This window comes from Telopea speciosissima, chromosome 7 (assembly GCF_018873765.1).
Source record: "Telopea speciosissima isolate NSW1024214 ecotype Mountain lineage chromosome 7, Tspe_v1, whole genome shotgun sequence".
In the NCBI taxonomy this organism is placed as follows: domain Eukaryota; kingdom Viridiplantae; phylum Streptophyta; class Magnoliopsida; order Proteales; family Proteaceae; genus Telopea; species Telopea speciosissima.
In genome coordinates this window covers 65,480,810-65,508,697 of record NC_057922.1, presented here as the reverse complement: position 1 = coordinate 65,508,697, position 27,888 = coordinate 65,480,810, and the positions used below count along the sequence as shown (strand labels likewise).

General features: G+C 43.1%; 1 protein-coding gene across 4 annotated transcripts in view; it reads right to left on the bottom strand.

Moving 5' to 3' along the window:
* LOC122670073 (endoribonuclease Dicer homolog 3a) overlaps positions 1–25,728 on the bottom strand; it is a 111,628-nt gene extending 85,900 nt beyond the window's left edge. For 2 of the 4 annotated variants that reach the window (XM_043867029.1, XM_043867030.1), the window contains exons 1-7: positions 25,494–25,725; positions 25,208–25,388; positions 24,904–25,017; positions 23,739–23,873; positions 23,533–23,602; positions 313–377; positions 64–195 (exon numbers count right to left, since the gene is read on the bottom strand). In XM_043867029.1, the coding sequence (XP_043722964.1) occupies positions 64–195; positions 313–377; positions 23,533–23,602; positions 23,739–23,873; positions 24,904–25,017; positions 25,208–25,388; positions 25,494–25,633 (837 nt within the window). In that variant the 5' untranslated portion in view covers positions 25,634–25,725. Of the gene's footprint in view, positions 1–63; positions 196–312; positions 378–23,532; positions 23,603–23,738; positions 23,874–24,903; positions 25,018–25,207; positions 25,389–25,493 lie in introns of all 4 variants that reach the window. The other 2 variants (XM_043867031.1, XM_043867032.1) reach the window with 2 other exon arrangements.
* Positions 25,729–27,888: the final 2,160 nt, after the last annotated feature.

Sequence of the window (27,888 nt, the reverse complement as noted above, 5' to 3'; positions counted from 1 at the left end):
TCACCAAATCTAAAATAGAAAAGTCTAACAAGAAAAGATGAGACAAAAAAGCTACAGAAAAACCTTAGACAATGAAGAATTCAACTTTGCCTTTAAATCCTCACAACGAAAGCTAATGGGGTCATAATATCTAGTGATTTCTTTTGCAGAGGGAACATATAATTCCAGTTCAGCTTTGTCCTCTATGGTACAAATCTGCAGCACCTCATACCACATAAATCTTAGGCACGAATTGATGAGGTTTGAATTGCATAACCAATAAAAATTCGTAAAACGGAAATTAACTTGAGTGGATTGAAGTCTATAAGTGACCTTCGAATCTAAGATGCATTCGAGTTCTGAAATTTGATCCTCACAATCCATGCTTGATGATACACCTATTGTATAAAGACATTTCAGACATAATATAAGAATAAATTATCATGAAGCAAATACCACAAGGTTTCTGTACCAGGTGGAAAAACATAACTCTGATTAGAAAAGATTGCATCTACCAAATGCTCTGTAATATAACAAATGAATCAATTAAGGGGAACATTAAATGGAAGGAGCAATGACACACAAGATTTTTGTTTTTCTTTTTCAAACAAAATATAAAGAGTTCATGGACAGAACATGAGGTTAAATACAGAAGTCAGTTTCGTATTAAGCACTCAGCATATGAGAAAAAAGTAGGTTCTGTTCTTTGCTGGAAATCTGAAATTGGAATGTTCTTGATTTTCAGCAATGGAAAATCTTGAGTCTTCTTTCAGAAGAGCCATTGGACATCAGAGGCACTTTTTATAAAATGTCACTCATTTAAAGAGACAACAACTCATCATCCCAGATCCCAGACATTAGCCTGGTTGTATGATCACAACCATGTATTTTTCATAGTATTTCTTAGCTGGTAAGATAAAATAAGGAAGTTCTAAAAACAAATCATGGATCAAATGGCTAAGAATCCTCTGATCATGAGGAAAATTGGCACATTCTATTTTTTTATCCAACAAACGTGAGACGGCATTGGATAGCTAAAGTAAGAGAAAGGAAGAGTAGAGATTTCGACCATGTTACATGTATTAAAAGTGAAAATGGTAGAGTACTAAGACATTAAGCAGAGATGGAAAGAGTATTTCTATAGACTACTAAATGAAGACTCTTTAAGTAATAGTGCCCCAGAAGGCTGCACTAATCTAGACACCACATGTCGTAGATATATACGCAAAATTAGGGTGTCTGTAGTAAAAGAAGCGTTAAGAAAGAAGAAAATAGGCAAGGCACCAAGCCCAAACGGAGTTCCAATAGAAATGTGGAAGAGCTTAGTTATCTGTGGTTTATCTTGGTTAACCAAGCTGTTTAACAAGATTATGGGCACAAAGAAAATGCCAGAGGAATGGAAGAGAATCGTGCTCCCAATTTACAAATAAAGGTGATATCTAGAGGCATAAAACTATGAGTCATACGATGAAGTCATTGAAACCCACTTGAGAAAGGAAACTATTATTTAGGAGAACCAATTTGGATTTATGCCAGGAAGATGAGAAGATCCACAATGGAAGCTATTTTCTTACTTAGGAGACTCGTAAAGAGATACAGAGAGGATATCCATATTGTCTTTATTGACCAAAAAAAAGCCTACGGCAAAGTCCCTGGAGAGTTAATTTGCATATACTAAAGTAGAGAAGGGTGCCATATAAACATGTGGCCATAATTAAAGATATGTATGATGGTCTGGTGACTAGCGTAAGAACTGTGGGAGTCAAGGCAGTGAGTTCCCAATTACATGTGGGCTTAATAGAGGATCAGCCTTACACCGTTATTTAGTTGTGCTCATCAAAGATGAATTGACCAAAGACATATAAGATGAGATTCCTTGGTGTATGCTTTTTGCTGATGATATTGTGTTGGAGGATGAGACAAAAGCTTCCCAGGTATTATTCGGGTTAAAAAAAAAAGAAAAAAAAATTCAAAAAAATGTCTTAAGCAGAACAAAGACAGAGTAAAGCCTTGGTCTAAAAAATGTCTTAGGAACATTCACCCCCAATGATTGGTGACTCAATGTCACCTTCCCCTTCTCCTCCCTCTCTTGCAACCATCCCTCCGCCATCCCTCTCTGCATCCCAGTCTCCTTCGCCACCTCCCTCTGCTTCCCTGTCTCCTCCACCATCTCCCACTACTTCTCTGCCTCCTCCGCAATGGAGTTCTCTTTTCAGTACTGCACCCAACCCCTCTAGAGAAGGATTCTCCCTTCATTTCATAGCCCCCTCTCTTAAGGGTGATTCCAGAGTTGCTCTTTGCCTCCTAGTCTACTCGACGATGAAGCAAAACTTTGGGGAAACTGACCTCATGGAAACCTTGAAACCTTTCTTTTGGACAATGGCTTCTTTGTCTTCAAGTTCTCTAATGAAACCGACAAAAGTCGTGCTCTTGAAGGAAGACCCTGGCAAGTTGGAAAGAGGCTTATTCCTCCGACAATGGCACCATCATCTTCAATTAAATTGGCTTGATTTATCTACCATCCCGTTGTGGATCCCCTTCTTGGGTTACCACTCCACTTCTGGTATTCGGAAGGACTTAGCATGGTGGGATCTGTTGTGGGTACTCCCCTCTTCTCAGATGTCAGAACTATGAGGAAGGATCGGTTGGCTTCTGCATGTATCTGTGCTGACGTGTCTGCAGAATCATCTCTGCCTTTTTTAATCAAAATAAAGGAAGGATATGGCTTCTCCTTTGAGCAAGTTCACTATGACTGGAAGCCTCCCCATTGTCTTTACTAAAAAAACTTTGGCCATGAGTCTTCCCTTTGTGCCCAAAAGGTAGATTTGAATCCTTGTGAAGCTGCTACTGAGGTCGTCATTCCTCTATCAAACCTTAGCCAAGTTGATACTGAAGATGCCACCCCTAAGGGTGATCCGCAGGACCAGTTGACCTTCATGTGCCTTCACGTGGGAGAACCAAAACCAGCCCTTGCAAGAGAAAGCAAAGACAGAAGGGAATACCGGCATCGGTCTCTCCAAATAGTTTATCCGCTGGTCGCAGACCTAACGCTGCTTTACCTCCTGGGCAAAATCTATTTGCAGTATTGGCCATAGGTTCTGTTGATGAAGCTGACCCCATCACGTCTCCCGAGAAGCTCCCTAGGCGAAATGATCTGTAATGACGTAACTTGTCAGAACCTCCTGATGTTGAGCTCGAGAAGATGACCCTTACGCTTAAATCGTCTTCTCTGCCTCCTCGGTCCGAGTCGACTTTGCAGTTTGGTGCTCTCCTTCCTAGTATTATCGACTCTGCTTCACCCTTTTTGCCTCTACAAGATCATTCGACTTTTCGAGAGGCCCACCCCCTTATTCCCACCTCTCCTGTGGGGTCCACCACCCTTCCCCAGTCCTCCTGACACTCCCTCCACCCTCTACATCTAGGTATCACCTGCGCTCTTACCATATGCGCCACAAAAGCTCTTCTCAGCCTCATAAACCCATCCCCAGCCCCTTTGAACTTCAGTTGCATGCTTCCCACCTGTTCAAATCATAGTACTAAAACTCGCGAAATTTCAGTCGAGATATCGAATATTTCGAGTATCTCAACCTGTCCGAAACGAAACGCAAGTCCGAAATGAAAAAATGCAATATTTTGAATATTTTGGAAATTTCGGTCATCTCGTTTCGGAAATTTCGGAAATTTCGATAATTTTGGTCATCTCGTTTCGAAAATTTCGGAAATCTCGGACATTTTTGGCATTTTACACCCACAGAGAAATACCATATTTCGACCGAGATTTCGACGAAATTTCGGTATCTCGGAAATTTCGGTCAGACCGAAACACCGAAACGAAACGAGATTTAGTACCATGGTTCAAATGAATCAGGGTGTTTTATGGAACACCAGGGGTCTTAACTCCCCTTCCAAGCAAGTTGTTGTCTAGTCTTGTACCAACCTCCATCGGCCCAATTTTTGTTAGCTCTTAAGAGACTCACATCAAAGAGGCCAATGCGATATTGGTGCTAGTGACATACGATGGTCTAGTACTAAATATACTTAGAACAACAAAAGAGCTGACTTTAAAGGATTCTAACTTTAGATTCCCATTATTTGAGAATAGAATACCCTTTTCCAGGAGCTGACTTTAAATACCGAAGAATTCTGTAAACTGCGTCAAGATGTATAGGTCTTCGGATCATGTGGGATGCAACTAACAACTCCTACGCCAAAGGTGATGCTTGGCCTAGTGTGGAATAAATATATAAGTCTACTGACAAGACGTTGATATCGCTCTTTTTCAACAGAGTCACCACCAATGCTGCTGAGTTGGTGGTCAATGGGAGAATCTGCAGGCTTGCAACCGAGCATCCCAGTCTCTTCAAGAAGGTCTAGAACATTGTTCCTTTGAGAAATGAAGATTCCCCAAGTAGATCTAGCTACTTCAATTCCTAAAAAATACTTGATGTGCCCTAGGTCCTTAGTTTCGAACTCGGTTGCGAGTCGAGTCTTTAGAAGGGAGATTTCTTCTTGATCATCTCTAGTGATTACTGTATCATCTACATAAACAATAAGTACAGTGACTGCTAATTTTATGCTTGATAAACATGGTATGATCCGCATTACTTTGTTTGAAGCCAAACTTCAACATAGCCTTGTGAAATCTGCCAAACCAGGCACAGGGAGACTGTTTCAGTCCATAGAGTGATTTCCAAAGTATACACACTTTCCCAGTTGTACCTAATGATTAAAAGCCGGGAGGAATATCCATGTACACTTCTTCTAGATTACCGTTGAGGAAGGCATTCTTCACATCCAATTGTTAAAGGTCTAATGTAGTCTTAGATTGGTAGAAGACCAACTAGGAGCCAGTAAACCAGGATCTGATATGACCTGGTGGTCCGATTAGGTCAAAATATGGTTTTTGGTGAAATTAGAGTTAGGTTTGATGTTAGGGTTATGTCAAGTCAAGGTAGGAGAGTCATCAATGAAGGTCCTGAGACGTTTTGATGGATGGAAGTGTGTAAATTTGAATGGGCAGCAACTTAGGTTTAGGGTTTCAGGTTTTGGAAAAGAGGAAAAGAAGGGGATCTAGGGTTTAGGATGGGAATTTGGAGCTAGGGTTTGGATCGGGAACTAGATTGGTAGAAGACCAACTAGGAGCCAATAAACCAGAATCTGATATGAACTGGTGGTCCAATTAGGTCAAAATAGGGTTGTTGGTGAAATTAGAGTTATGTCAAGTCAAGGTAGGGGAGTCTATCAGTGAAGGTCCTGAGATGTTTTGATGGATGGAAGTGTGTAAATTTGAAAGGGCAGCAACTTAGGTTTAGGGTTTCAGGTTTTGGAAAAGAGAAAAAGAGGGGGATCTAGGGTGTAGGATGGGAATTTGGGGCTAGGGTTTGGATTGATTTTCCTAGTGTAGGAAATGAAATTCGATTCAGGTATGGTGTGTTTCTGATGGTTGGATTGGTCTATGAAGAATTTGGGTAATGGGATGATCTCCAGAAATAGGTGGAATTAGGGGTGTCAAAAAAGCCCGGCCGGCCCGGACCCGCCCTAACCAGCCCTGAGCCCGGCCCGGACCAGACCCTGATTTTTCAGCCCGAAGGGCGGGTTTGGGTTTAGTAATAGTCTGACCCTGGTAGGGTCGGGTTGGGTTGGGTGGGGATCGAGTTTAGGCCTCATGCTGAGCCCAGCCCGACCAGACCCTGTTTTAATAATATATATATATATACTTTTATATACAGATATATAGATATTAATATAGTTAATAGAGAAAATGACATGCACCCCCCTATAGTTTGAAACAATATCAAAACACCCCCCTAGTTTCACTATTTACGTGTACCCCCTTGGATTTGTGGACGACTTACAAATAAACCCCTACCGTTAAGTGAAAATCGTTAGCTGTGGTTAAACTTTTCAAAAATCCTATTTTACCCTTAAGTTTTTCCCATGGACCATTTTACCCTTATGAGACATAAGGGTAAGCCCAAACCCTTCTCCCCCAAAACCTTCCATTGTCATCTTCCTCCATCTATCTCTTTCTTCTCCGGCGAGCTGCGAAGAACTAAATCATTTTCGGCAATCACCAAAGAAAGAAGTCATCGGAAAATGGATTCTCTAATCTCTATTGCATTTGTCCGTTCTTACCTTCTTGGTTCTTTCTTCTCTACTCTTTCTATACAGCCGAAAAAAAAGGGAGATCACAGGATGAAGATTCGCTTAGAATTGAGAGAGAATTGATTCATGTGTTGTTCTTTAATCCATTTTCTTTCTTATTATTCTTGCTACTGCTTCCCCTTTGTTCCTGCCATTTGCATTACAACTGGATCAGAGAAACATTGTTAAAACTCCCCAATTTTTTTTTTAGAAACATTGTTAAAACTCCCCAGTTTTTTTTGGATGAATAAAAATATATTACAAAGAAAGAGGGGGAAATGTACAAGCCCGAGGGAAAAAAACCGAAGCTAGAGACTAGCTAGGGCGCATAATGGAGGTAGGGAGACCCCAGGAGACAACAATCAGCCTGTTCCTTGGGGTATCTCAGACACTGCCAGGGGGAAGGGAGCACGCTTTAGATGAAACATCGAATAAGATAGCCTTCCAAATCTGGTCGAAAGAGCGGGATTTGGAGGTCCATCTTCTAAGGTTGCGTTCCATCCAAATGTGAGAGATAGTAGCGCAAAAGGCAAGTTTGCCAACTATGTCACAAATCGAGTTCCTTCCAAAAGTCATATCAATCCATACCCATTCCCTAGAGAGGGGAAGAGGCCTTCTTCGAGCCGGCCAGCAATGACGGAGCACCTGTTTCCAGATGGTGGCAGCAAAAAGGCAAGTGAAGAACAAATGGTTCGTATCTTCATGCCCATTGCAACAAAGACAGCAGCTGGGAGGGACTTGCATGTGGCGATGGATGAGAAAGGCTTGGGTGGGGAGGCAGTTTGCCATGGCACGCCAAGAGGTGAAACTCTGCCGAGGGATGTGCCCTTTGAACCAAACCACTTTATGCCAAGGATAAAATGTCCCTCTATGTCTCACCATGTCCCAAGCGGAGTGGAAGCTGAAGATGCCGGAAGGGGAGGGAAGCGATATGATGGTGTCACCTCTGCCTCTGTGACCAGGGGGAATAGGGGGGAGGGAGCTCCAAAGATCTGCAAGGGGAGGGGGGGAAGGGGGGGGACCAAGTGCCTCTAGTGATGATGGCAGCCACTGGAGCAAGTCTGTCCAAGCCGGAAGCATATATGACACGGGGACTGATAATGGAGGCAAGGACACCTGAAGGGTGCCAGTGGTCAAGCCAAAGGTAAGTCTGCAGCCCATCATCAATCCTGCAAGAAATAGCGTCCCTGGCTATATGCCTCGCCTGAAGAATTATGCGCCAAATCCAGGAGGAGTTAGGGCCAGGGCTAACGGTCCAAATAGAGTCTCTACGGAGAGGCCCAGCATACACCCAGGAAGTCCAAATACTGGCCTTGTTGGTAAGGAGCTTCCAGAGCAGCTTGATAGAACCAGCCATATTGACATCTTTAATCCTTCTCAGACCAAGACCCCCTTCGGCTTTGAGGAGGCAAATAGCAAACCATCTCATGGGATGAAGAAACCTGGCGGTGTCAACACCTTTCCAAAGGAAAGTACACATAATAGATTCCACAGCCTTTAAGGTGGCCTTTGGGAGGCCAAAAACACCGCTCCAATAAATGTAGCAAGATTGGAGAACCGATCTGGTAAGCTCGAGGCGACCTGCATAGGAAAAAGTTTGGCTTTCCAAAGCTGAAGTCTCTTGCGGAGGAGGTCAAGGATGGGGTTACAGTGATGGGCTGTAAGTCTGCCAGGAATGAGGGGGAGGCCAAGGTAGCAGACAGGGAGGGTGTCCAAAGAAAACCCAGTGATGGCTAAAAGGGAAGCTATGGAGGTGTCCTGGACCCCGGCTAAGAAGATGTGGGATTTAAGGAGGTTGATGCGGAGACCAGAGAGCCCCTGGAAAAGGTGAAGGGAATCCATTATGGATTGGAGGGAGGAGGGGTCGGCCTTAGAGAATATCATGAGGTCATCGGCAAAAGCAAGGTGGGTCAGATTGGTGGGTTTGCATTTGGGAATGGGGGAGATGAGGTGGAGGTCAATTTTGGACTGGATGCTACGAGAGAGGACCTCAAGAGAAAGGCAGAAGAGGAAGGGGGAGAGAGGACAGCCCTGACGGATACCAACAGAGGAGGGAAAGTAGCCGACGGGGCTGCCATTGAGGAGAACGGAGAAGCGGGGCGAGGAGATGCAGAAGTGGATCCAGTTAACAAAGGTGGGGGGGAAGGACATCTTGAGGAGGGCTTAGGATATAAAGTCCCAACGAATGGAGTCAAAAGCCTTGTGGATGTCAATCTTCAAAAGGGCAGAAGGAGAGCTGGACTTCCGGTGAAACCCTCGGACAATTTCCTGACAAAGGATGATGTTGTCTGAGATGCTCCTCCCGGAGATAAAGGCAAATTGGTTGAAGCTGACAAGGGAGTCTATGACACTTTGGAGGCGGTTGGCAAGGATTTTGACTATGAATTTATAGAGGAGGTTGCAGAGGGAGATGGGTTTGAAGCCGGTCATGGAGGAGGCTCCAAGGGATTTAGGAATGAAGCAGAGGAAGGTGTGATTGATGCTGGTTATCTGGTGGGGGTTGAAGAAGAAACTTTTGATGGCACAAGTAAGCTCCGAGCCGATGATGTCCCAGCAAGTGGAAAAGAACCCCATACTGAAACCATCAGGGCCAGGCACTTTGCTAGCTTTATGAGAGCGGACGGCAAAGACAATTTCAGAGTCCGAAGGAATGGAGCAAAGAGAGTTGAAGAGATTAGGAGGGACGAATTTGGCAATGAGGTCATCCGGGATGAGAGGATGTGAGGAGGAGGGGGGGCAGAAAATACCAGTGAAGTAGGACACAGCTTCACACTTGATGGCGTCAACAGCTGAGAGAACCGTGCCATCGCGGGAGGTGAGGGAAAGGATGGAGTTGGAATTGGTTCTAGCTTTGAGGGATCGGTGAAAGAAAGCAGAGTTCGAATCACCAAGCTCAAGCCATTTGATCCGCGATTTTTGTTTGAGGAAGCTCTCCTCTTGAGAGAGAGAGGAGGCAAGCTCAAAGGCAGTGCGACTCTCTTCCTCAACGAGGGAGGAGTTGAGGGGGTCAAACTGAAGGCGGAGCTGGATGGAAGAGAGGGTATCACAACAAGCCGAGACTCTGGAGGAGATATTTCCAAAAGTGGAGGAGTTCCAAGACATGAGGACAGATTTGACATTTTTAAGCTTTTTAGAGAAGGCCCGGAGAGGAGAGGAAAAGGAATGAACAGGGATAGCCCAAGCCGCCTGAACAATAGGAAGAAAACCATCATGGGAGGACCACATGTCAAAGTACCTGAAGGGCTTGGGGCCAAAGGAGAGATAGGAAAGGACAAAGAGAGAGATGGGGGAGTGGTCAGAGAGGCCAGGGAGGTCAAAGACAACATGAGAGGAGGGGAGGGAGGAGAGCCAATGGTCATTGACAAGAACACAGTCAAGCTTGCAAGCTACTCTATCAAGACCAGAGCGCTTATTGTGCCAAGAAAGCTCGGCACCCGACCATCTAAGGTCGTTGAGACCAGCATTCTCAAGACAAGAGTTGAAGGCATCAACCGCTAGGTGGTCTATGGGGGCACCCCCCAACTTCTTGTGGCTGTAGCGGACGACATTGAAGTCGCCACCCATGCCCCAAGGGGCGGAACCAACGGACTGAGAGATGGCGTTGATGTTGTCCCAGAGAGGGAGCCAATCCAAAGGACGATTGAAGGCATAAACCATTGTGAAAAAGAAGAGGTGGTTATGCAGATGGTCAGAGATGCTCAAGTGGAGGAGTTGAGGGGAGGCAGAGGACACCATGATGTGGAATTTAGAGGGATCCCACAGAATCCAGATACGGCCGTTGGGAGAGTGGGAATAATTGGAGAGGAGGGACCAAGAGGGGGCTAGAGAGTGAGCAATGCGGGAGGAATTGGGTTCAAGGACCTTTGTTTCAAGGAGGCAACAAAGGGAGGATTTAGAGGACCAGCCTGCAAAATTTGTAAGGTGTTCGTCAATCATCAAGCGAACCAGCCTGCAAAATTTGAGCCTGAACCAAGTTGGCCTTGTGAGATTTGAATCCATCTTCAAGGCTGTTATATTCATTCCGCCTAGAACAGTTTCAGAGATTTTCTTTATTTTTTTGTCGATTATTGGATGTGCTATTGGTTGCATTCAAGAGGTTTGGGGGCTGATATCTTAACCCTAAATCCTTAACTGATTTGGAGCCTTGGGTGAGGAGAAGTATCCTTCCCAAGAACAGCCTCTCTACCGTGTTCTGTTTTGTTGAAGGAAGAAGAAGACTGATTCTTCCTAATTGCAAACAAGGCCAGATACTTGTCAATTACACGAAATTTGATTTGGATCTGATGGTTAGATCTGAAGTTATGATCTACTCCTACTGAGAATATGATTCTAAAAACAAAATCATAGAACAGTGAGTGTGACACATGCCATGATCAGACTAGAAAAGAGAATGAATCGAGACCGACAGCGAGTTGGCGGTAACAATAGAATACCAGTCTGAAACGAGATTCAGAATTCGGTTCAAAATAGAGAGAATTGAGAGATAGATTGGAATTCTGATTTTTCCTGAAATTAGTAGAAAGATCTGAATTGGAAAACAGAAATAAATTAAGTTTAAAGCTAATGTCCAGATTTGAAAATAGAAATTCAAAAATCAGATTCTAGTGTTGTTGAGAGAAATTCAACCCCTATAATAATCTTCATGTCTATTCCAAAGGATGAAGATTTGACTAGAATTGAGAGAAAGAAATAGGAAGGGAAAAGAGGGTTTGAAGGGAAGAAGAAGAAGAATTGACCAGATTCTGAACAGATGCCGACGCTTCTGGGACAGAGGTCATCGGAGAGTGCATTTGAACAGACACTGGAAAAGTTCTTACAGAGCAACGAGAGGAATTTTGGATGGGTGGTGTGACTCTGAATCACAGGTGGGGGTTACAAGAGAAGGAGGAAGAAGAAGATTTGGGGATTTTAGGTTTGAGGATGTAAAAAAGGGTTGAAATGAGAGGAATTTTGGATGGGTGGTGTGAATCTGAATTGCAGGTGGGGGTTGCAGGAGAAGGAGGAAGAAGAAGATTTGGGGATTTTAGGTTTGAGGATGTAAAAAGGGTAGAAATGGTATTTCCATTTTATCATTTTAGTTCAAGGTATAAAAGGGTAAAAATGTCTTTTTACTTTCATAACTAACAGCTCACTAACACCGTCAGCCATCAGGGGGTTATACGTAAAAGTAAAACTACGGGGGGTGTTCTGTTATTGTTTCAAACACCAGGAGGGGTGCATGTAATTTGCTCTAGTTAATATTATTCTTCTTCAGCCAACCAGCCTAACCGAAAAAAATTAAAAAACCAAACCCTAAATGACTAAATCCCTTTACCCTTTTCAGTTTCATCCTAAATGCTAATGGAGTAAGCGCCGCTGGAGAGTGGAGGCTGAAGGCATGAAACAAGCTCTGATTTTGAAGGCTAAAGCTATCAACTGCTCGGTCATTCTCTCCTTCCTCGGTCGAGCTGAGTAAGTTCTTGCTTCTTCCATCTTCCTGGCTTTGCTATGAGAGTGAATCAGTTCGTTTCCCAGTCATTGTGTTTTCCATCGCAGTTTTTGTTTCTTTGGACGGCAAAAAGATGGAAAAAAAAAGGAGGGATCTTCTGCATAATTGTTTTCTTTTCTGCTTTTTTTTTCCCCCTCTCTCCTCTCATCTAAAATCTAGGGTTCTGTCTCTTTCTGTCACCTTCCCTGTCTCTATTGGAGATGGGTCTCGAACAATCCTTCCCTGGAATGCGATTTCAATCTTGAAATTCAAGGGGGATTCCTCCAGTCCGTAGCCCCAATCTGGAGCATTTTCGATGGAGGTAAGTACTTATATACCTTCGGTCGATGTATTTGTTGGATTCGAGATCTATCCACCCTTTCAGTTTCTCTTTTGGTCAATTTTAGTTTCATTTTACACATTTTATTCTTCCATCTCTGGGTTTTGGTTGGTTGGTTATCCTTTTGAGATTGAATTTTGTGACAACATGTAGGCTTTTGTTCATTTTAAATTTATTTCTACTAGAGGTTTATGTTTTTTGGTTTTGGGGATTGAATTTCTTCGGAGTTAGAATTTGATGTAATTTCTATTAGGTTGCTTTATTGATATTGCAGAGATATATATGAATTTGGGTCCTTGAAGCCTTCTGTGACAGTGATCCTTCAACGGTACACCTTTTAATTGATCATTTGTTTTTAGTTATACCCACTTCATTTTCTACTTTTCCGTCTGTTAGTTGAAAGATTGTCTTTTCTTCATGAGCTCTGTTTGCAGCGAATTGTCTTTCTTAGAAACAAACTTCTTACTTTGCAGGTAACTACTTGCAAGCATGAGTTTCATCTTCAATGCATTCTTGAATTGTATAATCCCTTTATTTAATTCTGGATTATATTTGTGCTTCTCCCCTAGAAGGTTTGTGATGTGTGGTGTAGTGTTACAACAGTGGATCTGTTAAACTGCCTCCTCTGTTCATTATCCTATGTTCGTAATTGGTACTTGGGTTGCTTGATTCCCATCAGGGTCAGGGTCAGGGTCAGGGTCAAGGTCAATCAGGGCCAACCCGGTCCTGCCCGACTCAATCAGGGTCAATCAGGGTCGGGTCGGGTCGGGCTAGGGAAAATCCTGGCAGGGCCGGACCGGGTTGAGGGAATCTTAGGCCCTGGCAGGGTTGGGTTGGTTTGGGTTTAGGTTAGGGTTGGGCTAGGGTTTAGGGCAGGCCCGGCCCAGCCCGGCCCATTGACACCCCTAGGTGGAATGTTGTGGTTTGAATGGGGTAATGGGAAAACAGCTTGATTCGAGTATTCCGATTGGGCAGGAGAATACTCGATCCAATTATGTGAAGGTGTTGTTCACTAAATGGTTTATTAAGAATTTTGGGAGATGGGTGGGAAAATTAGGGTTTTTGGGTGGTTTGGAGGATTAGCAGAAGAATGGGTATCCTCAAGTTTCTCATCTTTGAAAAGAGCATTCCCCTAAATATTTTCTTAGTTCCAATCCCGTCCTCAATAGTCATGTCACTATGACCTTTCCCTGCTTGATTAAGAAGGCCTTGGGGATGTAAAGGACTAGGAGAAAAAGATTGGGGACGGGGATGATTCCAAACTTACTTGTAGTTGCAAACAGTTATTGGCAGCAGCTTGTTGATGGAGGAACTTGAATAAAAATTGAATCTTTGACTGAAACTAGAAAGTAGAACTTGAAGAGAACCACCCAGGCTTCACACCGCAAGGTGTCGATTGGATCAAACACCAATCCCACCAGCCTTGATCAAACAGAAGACAAATCTTCAATGGAAAATAGCAACAAAAGACTTTTTCATTATCAAAATTCGTGTTCAATAGTTGCCCACCTTACAACCTTATATAAAAGACTCAAAAATAGACTCCTACTCTAAAAAGGAAAGGCCTAACCCAATCCTTAACCTATTAGGTAACTTAAACTGACTAGGAAATTGAAATAAACTCAAAACAGAGTCCTAATCCAGCCCAACTAAACACTTAAAAGAAAGCTACTAAAATCACTTAAATTGAACCGGTTCAATTTATGAACAAAAACACCAACTGAAACAACTAATCCCGTATGCCCCTACCCAACTAAGCAAAAGGCTTAGGCACCCCTCCACCGCCTTGACAACTATGATAATACATGTAGATAATTATCGATGCTACAAAGATTTTAACCGTCCTCGACACAAGCAATCTGGTCTAATACAAATCCAATGTTTTCTGTAATTTGCAAGCCTAAGAACTTCAGCACTCTAGGCAGCCCTCATTCTATTCTTTAATTACTCAACCCATTCTTAATTTTGAAACTAAACAATGTCAAATCTAATTCTTATGATACTTTCACCTAAATCTGAAATTAGGATCTCAATGTTCTTGTTATCATCCACCTTATTCAAAATCTGAATATATCTGCTAACATTTATTTAGATTTCATATCAAATTATCAATTATTAGAAGCATAATTACTCTTACCTATTTTAATATAAATATATTGTTAGAGAGTATAGATGAAGAAAACCAAAACCGAGAATGGAGGAAGAAGAGAGAAAGAGAAGAAGATGAGGAAGAGGAGATAACTGTTAAACTTATCAGTCTCCCTCATAATGTTTGTATTTATAATCTCAAATTGCAATAGAAAGGGGAACTCCTAATCAGATTAAGAATTCCTAATCATGATAGGATACCAAGTTACAATAGGAAAAGAACTAGAACTAACAACTCATACTGAAACTAAGACTAACAACTCACAGTAGAATTAGGACTTGACATAATTAGAAACTAGGACTCCAACTAGGACTAGGAAAATAGAAGATACACATATCAACCAAATCACTGTTCATGTGAACAGTGTCACATGAACAGTACTTCAACACTCCCCCTCAAACTGGATTATACAAATAAGTAAAGAAAGAAAATCCAGCTTGAACTAAAAAAAAAAAAAAAAGACTCTTAATAATGCTAACACTCCCCCTCAAGTTGGCGCATACAAGGTACTACTAATGCCCAACTTGAACAAAATGGGAAAAAACTAAGTTGTAGCAGAATCCAGCTTGACATATGAATGTAGCTCCCAAATAAACCGTCAAGAACTTGCAAAAATAGATCTTCAAAACTTGGACAGACATGATCAGCAAACTGGGACTGGAATGTCTTCCAAAAAAGGCAGTTTTCAACGATCTTCAATAGCTATCCAGTGATGAATCTCAGATTGTCATAGTGGCATAGAATCTTAAAGTGAAATAACTAGAGCAGCAAGCAGCGAAAACAAATTGAATCAGGCAACTGATAAAAAAACTGTATCAACCCAACTGAAAGTCCTCAAATAGGCAACAACCAAATATCTTCAATACTTCAATACTTCAATCTCCCCCTTACGGCAAACTCCACCCAATAACAAAGTAGATACCCATTGGCAATGGTGAAAACTCTGATCTTCTATGTTTTGCACCAAGTGTTCCTGCAAATTCTGCTTCTACAATGTCTGCAGGTGTATTGTACATAATCCCCCCCTCAAGTGTAGTACACGTGGACATAACAGAGATAATGTAAAAGATAGGGCAAAAACATAATATTCCAGAATTTTCTAAAAGTGTTATGGGTAATTAAAAAGGGAGGAATGGCAAAATTGTAATTTACCAGAAGTTTCCAAAGGTGTTATGGGTAAATACCAAAGGTATGGGATATGAAAGGAATTAGAATTATTGAAAGAGAACGGTGTTGGTAAAAAGGATGGCATGGCTGTAATTTGGTGGAAATCCACTTTTAAATACAATCCAAGCCAAAGGGCAAACTGGTAATAAACCAGAATTTTCAAGGGTCAATTGGGTAGTCAAATAGGGGAATGTATGAAAAAGTAATGGCTGTTCTGTAAATAACCAGAATTATGCAAGGGGCCCTTGGTAAATAAGAACCCAATAAACTAAGCTTGAATCACACCCCACACGGTAACAGATAATCTCCCCCTCACGGTAAAATGCTAGGCAAGCACAATCATCACTCCATCAAAAACACAAGCCCAATGGCAATTCTGTAATTACTTCATGCAATCCCCAAGCAATGTGGGAACTAGATCAAAATATCCAATTGGATTCGGTATGGACCACCCAAGTACACAATAAACAATAATGCAAGGGGTTAATGGCAGTTTGGTACATATATCATGTTCTCCTGGGAGTGGCAAAATTGTGATAAATCAGAACTTCAATGGTTTACTTGAGAAGACAAAGAAGAAATGACAGAGGAGGAATTAAAATTAAAGAAAGGGGAGAAACATGAAACAAAAGGATAGGGATTGAATTAGAGTTAAAGGAGAGGATAAATATGGAAATAAAAAAGATCTAAGGATAAAGACAAAGTGACAAACAATGAAAGGCAACGTCAAAAAGATACCAGATTCAAGAACCAGGTTGATCTCACGGTAAACAAGAGAAACAGAGTCTCACACGGATTCCACAACACAAGAAGCAGCAGCGTGTGAAAGTGAACCATCGGTAACAACACGTGCGACACCCCATCTTCTTCCTGGCGATGGAAGAAGAGGAACCAGTGGAAACCAAATTTTAAAAAAAAGGAGGCAATAACCAGAGGTAGAAATCTCGTCTTCAACCTCTGGACTCCACAAAACACCAGACCACAAACCAGCAGAGTCGAATCGATACCAACAAATAGCCGACAAACCTCAGCAATAGATTTGGGCTCTGGCCAGCGACGAAGAACAAGCTTCGATGATGTTGTAGAGGAGAAACCATATGTGATTCTCTCTTCAACCAGCAGGAGGAGAAACCAGACTTAATCGATCAAAAACATCAGACTTCGATTGAGATCAGAAGTAGCACCAATGAGATCAACTACAAGAGGGAGAACTTCAACCAGCAGCAACAATTGATAACTCCAGTACATCAGATGAGAACGTCAACCCTAGTCCAAAATAGATGCAAACGAACAAACCCAAGAAACTTCCAACGAAAGCAAACGATAGTCTCCAACAAATCGTGACAGCAATCGATGTAAACCAGACGAAAATAAATCAAACATAGCAGCAGGTATCATACAGGCGGAAACCACAAGCAGAAATATGGATCAGTTCCATCGACTCCATAAAAAATCCCAAATAAACCTTGATAGCAAAACATGCTTCATCATACAAGAATCTTCATTGAAATCAGTATACGAAACCCTAGTTCTTCTTCTTCTATGAACTAGGGTTTCTTTCTTCAAACCAAAAACCCTAAACGACTCTCAAAATGGCTATTACAGAGAGAATCAGGTACTGGTTACAACAGCTTTGATACCATGTAGAGGGTATAGATGAAGAAAACCAGAACCGAGAATGGAGGTAGAAGAGAGAAAGAGAGGAAGATGAGGGAAAGGAGAGAACTGTTAAACTTATCAGTCTCCCCCATAATGCTTGTATTTATAATCTCAAATTACAATAGAAAGGGGAACTCCTAATCAAATTAGGAATTCCTAATCATGATAGGATTCCAAGTTACAATAGAAAAAGAGCTAGAACTAACAACTCAAACTGAAACTAAGACTAACAACTCACAGTAGAATTAGGACTTGACATAATTAGAAACTAGGACTCCAACTAGGACTAGGAAAATAGAAGATACACATATCAACCAAATCACTGTTCATGTGAACAGTGTCACATGAACAGTACTTCAACATATATATATATATATAAGAAGTTTATTTGCTTACGTCCCAAGGTTTGAAGCTATAGAAAGGGTTTCCAAAAGAAGTCCACAAACTACAGTTATTGTCCAACTTTCCACAACCAACTCCATTAAACTTGATAGCTTTTTTTTTTTGGTGAATAAGTATATATTACCAAACCCCAGGAGGGGGCAGGAAGGAAAAAAGTGGGGGGGGGGGGGGGGAGGGGGAATGTACGAGGAGAGGGGAGAGAGAGAAGGGGGACCAAAAGGGGGGGAGGGACCAAAATCAAGTCCTCCTTAAAATGGAAGGGGACTGTAAAAGACTGCTATCAAAACCCCAAGTAACAACAATGTGCCTGTTCCTTGGGGAATCCATGAAAGAACGATGAGGGATAGTACTGATCTTGGAGGAAACTTCGAAGGAGATGTCTTTCCAAATCAAGTCAAAGGATTTAGATTTGGAAGTCCATCTCCTAAGATTCCTCTCCATCCAGATGTGATGCACAATAGAGCCAAAAACAAGCTTGCCAATAGTGTCACAGATGGTGCTGCCTTTGAAGGCCTTGGACAACCAAATACATTCTCTATCAAATGGGAGATGTCTCCTGCTGCGGTACCAGATGGTTGAGAGGGCTTTTTTCCAAATGGTTGAAGAAAAAGGGCATGCAAAGAAGAGATGGGCAGTATCCTCAAAACCATTCCAGCAAAAGGTGCAAAAGGGATGGGCGGGGATGTTGCGATGTAGGAGAAAGGCTTGGGTTGGAAGGCAAAGGTTAAGCAATCTCCAGGCTGTGAGGCTATGGCGAGGGATGGAGCCTTTGAACCAGACTAGGTTGTGCCAGGGAACGGGGGTGTTGGGGTTACGGACAAAATTCCAAGCTGATCTAGTGGTAAAGCAGCCAGAGGGGGAGGGGAGCCAAATAGCTTTATCCACAAGAGTAGTAGGGGAGAGGTGGAGGGTAGGAAGGGTAGGCCAAATCTGGGATAGGACGATGGGGAGGGGAGGAGGGGTCCCGGAACCAAGAGAGATGATGGAGGACAAGGGGGCAGATTTGGGGATGCCCGAGGAATAGACTGTTCTAGCTCCAAAGACATTGTAAAGGATGCCTAAGGGGTGCCATGGGTCAAGCCAAAGAGAGGTAGAGCCGCCGTTGACAATGGCAGTCGAGGTGGCTCTAAACGCAAGAGGCCGAAGAAGGAGGATCTTATGCCAAACCCAAGACGAATCAGGGCGGATCGGAACGAATCATTCTTGAGGCGATGAGAGTAGACCCAGTTGACCCAGATGGGTCTCTCTTTCTGCCTTAGGGAGACAGACGGATTTCCAGCTAATTGGAGGCAGGAATTTGGAGGTTTCTTTCCTTTTCCAAAGGAAAGCACAGAAGAGGTTCTCCATGGCTTTGATGGTGGCTTTAGGAATGTCGAAGATGCCACAGCAGTAAGTGTAAGAAGATTGGAGAACCAATCTAATGCATTCAAGCCTACCCGCATAGGATAAGAGTTTGCCCTTCCAAAGCTGGAGGCGCTTGCGGATATTATCAAGCATGGGGGTGCAATGATGGCTGGAAAGCCTGGCAGGGATGAGAGGCAGGCCAAGGTATTTGACAGGGAGGGAGCCAATAGAGAAGCCAATAGAGAAGCCAGTGAGACGCTGGAGGGTGTTTTTATCTGACTCAGAGACCCACGCAAGGAACATTTTGGATTTGAGGAGGTTGATGTGAAGACCGGAGAGGTCTTCAAAGAGGCGGAGGGAGCACATGATGGCAGAAATAGAGGAGGGGGAGGCCTTTGAGAAGATCATCAAATCATCAGCAAAGGCCAGGTGGGTGAGGTTGATGTGCTTGCATTTGGGAATGGGGGAAATGAGGTGGAGATCAGTTTTGGATTGAAGGCTCCTAGAGAGGACTTCTAAGGCAAGGGAGAAGAGAAAGGGGGAGAGAGGGCAGCCTTGGCGGATACCAACTTTGGAGTTGAAATACCCAGCAGGGGAGCCGTTAACAAGAACGGAGTAGGAGGGGGAGGAGATGCAGGCATAAATCCATCGTACAAAAGCATTAGGGAAACCCATTTGGGTGAGCACGTTGCAGCTGAAGTCCCAACGAAGGGAATCGAACGCTTTGTGCAGGTCGATCTTCATGAGAGCAGCTGGGGAATGGGATTTACGGTCAAAGCCACGCACAATCTCCGAGCAAAGGATAATATTATCCGCAATGCTACGACCAGAGATGAAGGCGGATTGATTGGGGCTGACCAGATCAGGGATGACTCGCTGGATCCTGTTGGCAAGAATCTTTGAAATGAACTTGTAGAGAAGATTGCAGAGCGAGATGGGTCTGAAGTCAGACAAGGAGGAGGCTCCATCCATTTTAGGAATGAGACAGAGGAAGGTTTGGTTGATCTGGGCAAGTTGACTGGGTTTGAAGAAGAAGCTACGGATAGAGTTAAAGAGTTCTCCTTTAATCGAATCCCAGCAACCGAGGAAGAAACCCATACTGAAACCATCGGGACCAGAAGCTTTGTTGGATTTATGAGAGAGAATGGCTTTAGAGATCTCATCATCCGAGGGGATAGACAGAAGGAAGTCAGTTAGAGGAGGGGGGACAAATTTGTTGATGAGATTCGAGGGGAGGGTGGAGGCGGGGTGGGGAGGGGGGTTGGAAAGGGATGAGAAGGAGGCAGCTTCGGCCTTGATCCCAGAGACAGAGGAGATAGGAGTCCCGTCCATAGTGATGAATTGGGTGAGGGAGTTAGAGTTAAGCCAGGCACGCAAGGAACGATGGAAGAAGGCAGTGTTAGAGTCTCCCAACTCTAGCCATTTTATTCTGGATTTTTGGCGCAGGAAGCTTTTTTCGAGGAGGGAGAGAGAGGAGAGCTCCTCATAGAACTTTTTCTCCTCCAAAGCAAGATCCTGGAGGGAAGATTGGACACAGGCTAAATCAAAATAGCAGGAGGAAAGACGGGAAGGAATGTTGCCAAAAGTGGAGAGATTCCAACGCTTGAGAGCCGATTTGGTACGACAGAGCTTAGAGGCAAAGGCAAGGAGGGGGAGGGAGGGATAATGGACAGGCGGGCGCCAAGCTTGGAGGAAGGTGGGAAGGAATTTAACATGGGAGGTCCACATGTCAAAGAATTTGAAAGGCTTAGGGCCAAAAGATGTATAGGGTTGGATGAGGAGATGACAAGGACTGTGATCTGATAAGCCTTGGGGATGGAAATTAGCATGGGAATGGGGAAAGGTGGAGAGCCAAGTATTGTTGATGAGGAGGCGATCAAGCTTGCAAGCAACACGATCGAGGCCAACCTGTCTATTATGCCAAGTAAGAGGAGATCCAGACCACCGAAGGTCTTCGAGACCGAAATCTTCAATACAATCATTGAAGGAGTTGACAGAAGGAAGGTCAATGGGACGACCTCCAAATTTTTCAAATTGGAATCTGATAACATTGAAGTCACCGCCCACACCCCAAGGAAGGGAATTCGTCCCAGGTTTGAGGAGGGAGAGATCATTCCAAAGGGCTAAACGGTCGGCTGCCAAATTGTGGGCATAGTCCATAGTGAGGAAGAGGGAAGAGGGGGAGTTCGAGAAAGAGAGATGAAGATGAAGGACTTGGGAAGTGGAATGAGAAATGGAAATGTGAATTTTGGAGGGATTCTAGAGTACCCAAATACGGCCATTTGGTGAATGGTTATAGTTGGAGAGCAAGGACCAAGAAGGAGCAATGGATGCAGCAATACGGGAGGCATTCTCATGGAGGACGCTGGTCTCAAGTAGAGCGCAAAAGGAGTGAGAGGAGTTGATGAACGATCTAATTTCATGGTGCTTTGCTAGGGAATTGAGACCCCTAACATTCCAAATGAAACCAGCGGACATGACTAAAGGGTAGAGGGCAGGGAAGTCCTAGGAGGGACACTCCGGTAGCGTCGATGGGAGAAGACAATAGCCGGATTGCGAACAAAGGGGCGCCAGGGAGGGGAAGGTCTTGTAAGACCAAGAGGCGGGGGGCGCACAGCGAATAAAGGCAAAGGCTCTGGGATGTCGAGGGGAGCAAGAGGGGGGTCCACAGGAGGGGTTAGGATGAGAGAATCTGAGATGGATCTGGTTAGGAGAGGCCGAGAGGGGGGATTTGGGAGATGGGCTTGGTAGAGGTGGGCTGGGGGGTAATGATAGGAAGGTTGTAAGAGAAGTATGATTTGATGGGGGGAGGAAGGTTCGGTTGAGAGGGGAAGGTGGAAAGCAGGTTGGAGTGGGTGGGCTTAAGGGGTATGGGGTTAGAGAAGGTTTTATGGACTATGGAACAAATGGGCCTAGGAGATAGGGAAGTGGAAGGGGATTTGTGGGCTTGAGAGGGGGTGGCCCTGAAGGGGATTAAAGGGGATGAGGGTTTAAGTTGTGAAAAGGTGGAGGAGCTGTAAGGCAAATTGAGAGGACACGTGGATGGTGAAAAGGTAGTGGGACCAGGAGAGGTGTAAGGAGATGGGTTAGGGAGCAAGGGGTAATTGGGAATAGGGAAAAAGTGGAAAAGGAGGGGTACTGCAAAAGGGGGAGAGGGTTGAGGGGGGGGGGGGGGGGAAGGCAAACCATACGAAAGCACAGGAGGCAGTCTTTCTTCTCCAAAGAGGGCAACTTTGACCAAAGCTTCGGAGGCAGCACCATCGTCAGCGACAGAGGAAGCAAGAAGGGGTAAAGCAAGGTTCAACGAGGCAGCGATGGAGACAGGTCTTGACAAAGATCTTCTGCGATCAGTATTGGAGTCCTCTTGGTCCAAGAAACTCCGCATTATAGGCTTATGAGTCACCAAAGGGGAAATCGGGACAGCAAGGGAGCTAACGAGAGTTGTTGGAGAGCTCGCTTCAGCCAGACCAGAAAGGTTGCCGGACTTCAGAAAGGACAGGGAAGCAGACTGCAGAGCTTCCTTTCCACGAGTTGCAGCGATAATCTTCACGGAGGTCAGAGGCACAGCAGGCGTCGCAAAGCAAGCAGACGTCTGTGCTTCCTTTCTAGAGCGAGGGCCAGAAGGTGGCAGAGCTTCAGTACGTCGGTGATTGGGACGGCGGTGAGAGGAAGATCGTCCCCGAGAAGAGAAGTCGTCAGGAAGAGATTGCGGCGGAGGTGCAAGGTCTTCAGAAGTGGATGTGTCGACGATTGGAGCAGCAGGGACATCTTCAGGCGAAACAAAGACTGCAGGGGCTTTCCCAGAACAGGTCTTTGAGTGGTGACCGAAAACCTTACAATGGATGCAATGAGGAGGCAAGCAGTCATATTTCACAGGCTGTTCCATACTGAAGCCATCGTCCTCAACAATAGTAATGGAGGAGGGAGCAGTGCAATCAACAGAGATGTCGACGTAGATACGGGCGTAGGAGAGCCTGATCATCTTGGAGGTGCGGTCGTCTGAATAGAGCGGGACACCAATGACCGAGCCAAGACGGCTAAGGCACTCTTGGCTCCAGTAGTGCAAAGGAAGACCAAGGAGAGTGATCCACAAGGGAATAGTGCTGAGGTCGACCTTGTGGAGCTGGATGAAGGGAGTCCATTGGTGAAGGAAGATCAGTTTGGAACCAACCATCCAAGATGCGCCAGCAAGGGCTCGATCTTTGACATCAGCGGAGTAAAATTTAAAGATGAAGACTCGATTATCAAGGAGAAAGAGGTCCAAAGCTCCAAGTGATGGAAGGCTTTGACAACGTTGAAAGAGGGTCTGGCCCCAAGGAAATGGCCCACGAGACAGTCTTTCCATTTGGAGATTTTGGGAGCTAGCAGGTTGTTGGGGCAGTGGACGAAAAGAGCGCTGTCGGAGGACGGTTTAACAAAATGAAGGGAAGTTTCAGAGGAGGTTAGTTCTCAGTGGAAGAGGTGGTTGACCCAGTTATTTGCAGGAGCTGGGGTGGCAGATGGAGAGGGAGCGGTGGTAATGGTGTATGAAGAGGAGGGGGCAGAGATGGTGGAGGCAAGGGAGGGTTAAGTGGTGGTAGTGGTGGGGATGGTAGGGGGTGGAGGGAGTGGCGCTAACATCTGTCGGAGATTAGACCATGCTCAATGAAACCATTGATGACGACATTTCACATTAACTTCATAGCTTTTTATAAAGGCCCCTAGGATCAAATTTAATATCTTCACTTGGTATAGATGAAAATATATCCAAGATGTGAACAAAAAAAAATTGAGCAAATATGTACACAAGAAATTTCAATATTGCATTTTCATAGGCAGATCTGCTACACTAACAGAAGAATAACTAAAATAAAATCCAATAATTCTTTAAAAGAATATTACCTTTTCTAACTACAGGGGATGCGGTCATTCCAAAGATTTTTGGCTTGTTTCCAGATTTGTGATAAAATTCCTGTACCAAAACAAAGTAAAATCATTAATATGTTTAATTGTAATTCAAAGGAGAATGGAGGGAGGGGGTTACCAATTAACATAACATAATATATATAATAGAGGGAAAAAAAATGAAGCTCTAATCAAGCTTTTACCTTCATTATTTTTGTATATGGATGATTTCCTATAGCACGATGGCTTTCATCAAATATCATTAAGCATACCATTTCTATAGTCATGAATGCCTTCCTCAAAGCATCCAATAAAATTTGGGGTGTCATAACCATTACCTGCAGAATGGAGGTAAAGTGAAGAACTCTCAGTAGACATTAACAAAATCCATCGCTAATACAAACACACATTTTTGGAACTAATAGGTTCAGATCTGGAAGGAGGGGGTGAAGAAACAAGACAATCATTTCTTGCATGATCCTACTTGGACTTTTTTCCTTATTTTTTTTAATTTTTTTTTTTTTTATTGGGTGAAAAAAAAAATCATTAACAAAAGAAGAGAAATAAATGGGGCTCCCCAAGAATGGGGAAAGAAGAACAAGCAATACAACATACAAGGCCCTGCCTTTACAAGGAGGAGGCAAGGGCCTATAAAAGAGAGGGGGAAGACCCCAAGAATCAATAATCAGCTTATTTCTAGGGGCGTCGGTGCACTGGGAGGGGGCAACAGCTAGCTTGGTTCTGACATCAAATAAAATGTAATCCCAAGTCTGCTAGAAGGATCTGGACTTAGAGGTCCATCATCTAAGGTTTCGCTCCTAGCAGATGTGATAGATGGCGGCTCCAAATGCAAGCTTGCCCACTGTGTCACAACAAGATTTACTGGCAAAGTACATGACCACCCAGATCCATTCTCTCTCATTTATTCCAAAATAAACCAAATAAAACTCATAAAGCATCGCCATCATCCAAGTAATATGTATTTTGTTTCTTGTTTGTTACTTACAAATTTAATACAAGGGTAATGGCAAACAGTTACACGAATACTTCCAAAACCTAATATCATAGGTGAAGGGTTTCCTTTGTTTTCCTCCAAACTCATTCTCTAAACTAACTAAAATGGAAAATGTACTAAAGAAAGACAGTTTCCAAGAAACAAAAGGAAACCCAAAAGCAAGGATTTGAAGAACGTGAAAATTAGAGGATCAGTTGTTAAATAGAAATGAGATATTACTGGTGGAGAACTGGGAATAATTTTCCCCTTGGTTAGCCCCCTGCGGTGAAAGAGAAACATGCAAGTTACAGCATACATAGACATATGAACTACTATCCGTAAACAATATAAACTTTTCCAACAGCAAAGCTTACATCTTGATCTCTTATTTCTTTCTCCCAACTTTCAGCACTCCATTCATCAATTTTTTTAGCGCCATAATACTCTTCCACTTTGAGATTCGTATGAATCTTAATGACTTCAAATTGCTGCATGTGGAGCCAACCATGTTTCAAATACAACATACATCATAAGAAACACAGTGTTAAACGCAAGGGAAATTTTAGTCTACTTGAAGAAGGAAAAGCACTAGAGAAGGCAAATATCGTGAATTAGATAGCAATACACCACATCACGGAAAAATAAACACTGCAGGTACTAAAGATTATTCTCATGCACCTGATTCACAAGATGAACAGTTGGTGCCAGAAATATAATCAACTTTTTTTCTGCATTCATCTTCATTGCTTGCCCTATTTCTTTTATGAGCATCACAGCGATCATTGTTTTCCCTGCACCAGTTTCCAACATAGCGATCGTATTTTTCCGAAGAGCGACTTGGAAAACCTTTTTTTGGTAACTGCAAAATACCCAAAAGGAAAAAGAAAAAAAAAGGGGTACATAATGATGTACAATAAAAAGTTAAAGCATGCAAAGAATGAAAGGAAAAAGTGCAAAGGCCAACCTCCTTGCATTGAATTCCTTCGGAATCAGTCCATTCGCTTCTGTAACTTCACATTCATCACCAGGCGACATCTTTGACTCCGACTCTGTGAGTTGTTCGAAACTTCGCTTCAGAGGATTAAGCTCTGTAGACGAAGCCATGGTTGAACAGCAAAGATATTAATGGGGAACCCTCTCTCTCTCTCTCTCTCTCTCTCTCTCTCTCTCCCTCTGCAACTGCAACGCCTAAAGCGTGAAGTCCTAATAAGGGAACTGCACTGGAATTTCAAAGCAGAAGTACTAATATTTTTTCGATTCCCTTTGTAAAAATAAAAGAAAAATAAGATAATAGGAGCCAAAAGCAGGGAAGTCGTTGTCGGTATTAGTCCGTACGGGAAGGACGGGAAGGACGAAGCGGTGCAAAGAGCTTACTGGAGTCCAAACTCCAAGTCCACTTGTGATTTTAAGTTGTTAGGCTCTGTCTAGGCGTGCCCCATTATTGTCGGTCCCACTTCGAGGGACGAGGATATTTTTTTTGGGTAAGGAGGCACGAGGATCTTGGGCGCTACTTTACTACGGGGTCCGGTTCCATATACGTCCCACGTAAGAACTATACACAACCATACGCGGAAGGAAGAGGAGTCCTTTTATTCAAACACATATAACTAACATAATCTATTTTTTTCACTCCCAAGCATAATTGGAAAACCGGGTTTTGACTAGAGTGAGTCAATCAAGTTGAATCAAAAATTTGAAAAACTTGATCAAGAGTCATGTCGACTAGACAGGGTAAAAGATGATGTGAGTGGGCCATAAATCGTCAAAGTCAAATAAGACTCAGTATTTTTACCTAAGTCATGACAAAATTGACAATTTTTTTTTTTTTTTTTAAATCATAAAGTCGATTCACTTAAAAAAAAACATGGTTTTCCAACTATGCTCTCAAGTACAATTAAAAAAGAATGGGGGGCATACCCAATGCACAATGCTTCTTCCACTGCGGGGTCTAGAGAGAGTCATAATGTACCAGTCTTACCCCCGTTTCGCGAAAAGCCTATTTCCAAATACTCAAACCCGTGACCACTTGGTCACGAATGGAGCAGCCTTACCGTTGCACCCAAGGTCCACCCTCACTCTCAAGTACAACTAAACACTTACCAAAAAAACAAATTATAACTAAATATGTAAACGGATGAAATACAAATCAGATATGATCAGATCCAGATATTTCCTACTTGGCTACAGATATTTTCTACCTAGATATGGATATCCCTAAACAAATTTACATCCCTGACTTTTATAATTTGGACCTTCTTCCAGCGGTGAATACAATTCACTCTCAATCCATGTCTCTCAATTGTCTTGATCTCATGATTCTCATTTCAACCTTTTTTAGAACTTGTTGAATCTTCATAAACCTTCAAGATCACTGGCTAATTACTTTTTATTATTAGTTGGATATCTACTCGGATCGGATAAGAAAAAAATTTGGATTATTCAAGTTCAAATTCGAATACCCCTAAATACAAATACCCCTAAACGAATAAGGATGTGAATTGAATTTGGAATTTAGAATATCCGTTTACATCCCTACTAAATAGGAAGTCAATTGGATCGCACATGTAGTGGATTAGCTAGAGCAACTGGCCGAACACTAATTTAAGGCTCTGTCTAGTTGTGAGTAGGCTCGATTGAAGCTTAATTGATCATGCATAGATGAGGGCCAAGGCTATAACATATTGATTATCTTGTTAGTCTGCAAATGTCGGTTACCAGATAAGAGAGGGATCAAAATTGGTACATAAGTAATGGGAATAGAAACCCCATACTAATCAAGTGTGATCATCCAATTGTCAGAATTAATACTATAGTATCGGAGGAAACCCAAACCCATGAATGACTAATAGCTTTAGTACTCTAGTGTCGAAGGAAACCCAGACCCATGAATGAATAATAGCTCTAACCCATGGATGGATATAATCATCTATTGATCCGCATCGAAAAGAAGAAGATGGGGTGGGAGAGAGAGACAGAGATAGATAACCCATTACTTCCCTTAGAAATTGAACAAAAATAAATAAGATCCATTGTAGATCCCAACTTTAAGTAAACAAGGAATGGATTCTTTGAATAACACCTTTGTAGGTTTTAGAATATGCAACATTTTTTTTTAGTGTGCATTGTCTTCCAAAGTTTAAGTTAGGCCCCATTTGTTTAGAAGAGAGTTGGTAACATGACATCTAGGTCCCATAGAGTAGTGGGGTAAAAGATAAGAATGAGAAAGTGTAATAATAGTACTGTAGTATTCACCCCACCTTGTTTGGTTGGATGGGATGCGAAGATTCCAGAGTCAAGACATTGCAAGGTGATTTTAGATGCGGAAAATGAAAAAAAAAAAAAGGGGGGGGGGGGGGAGG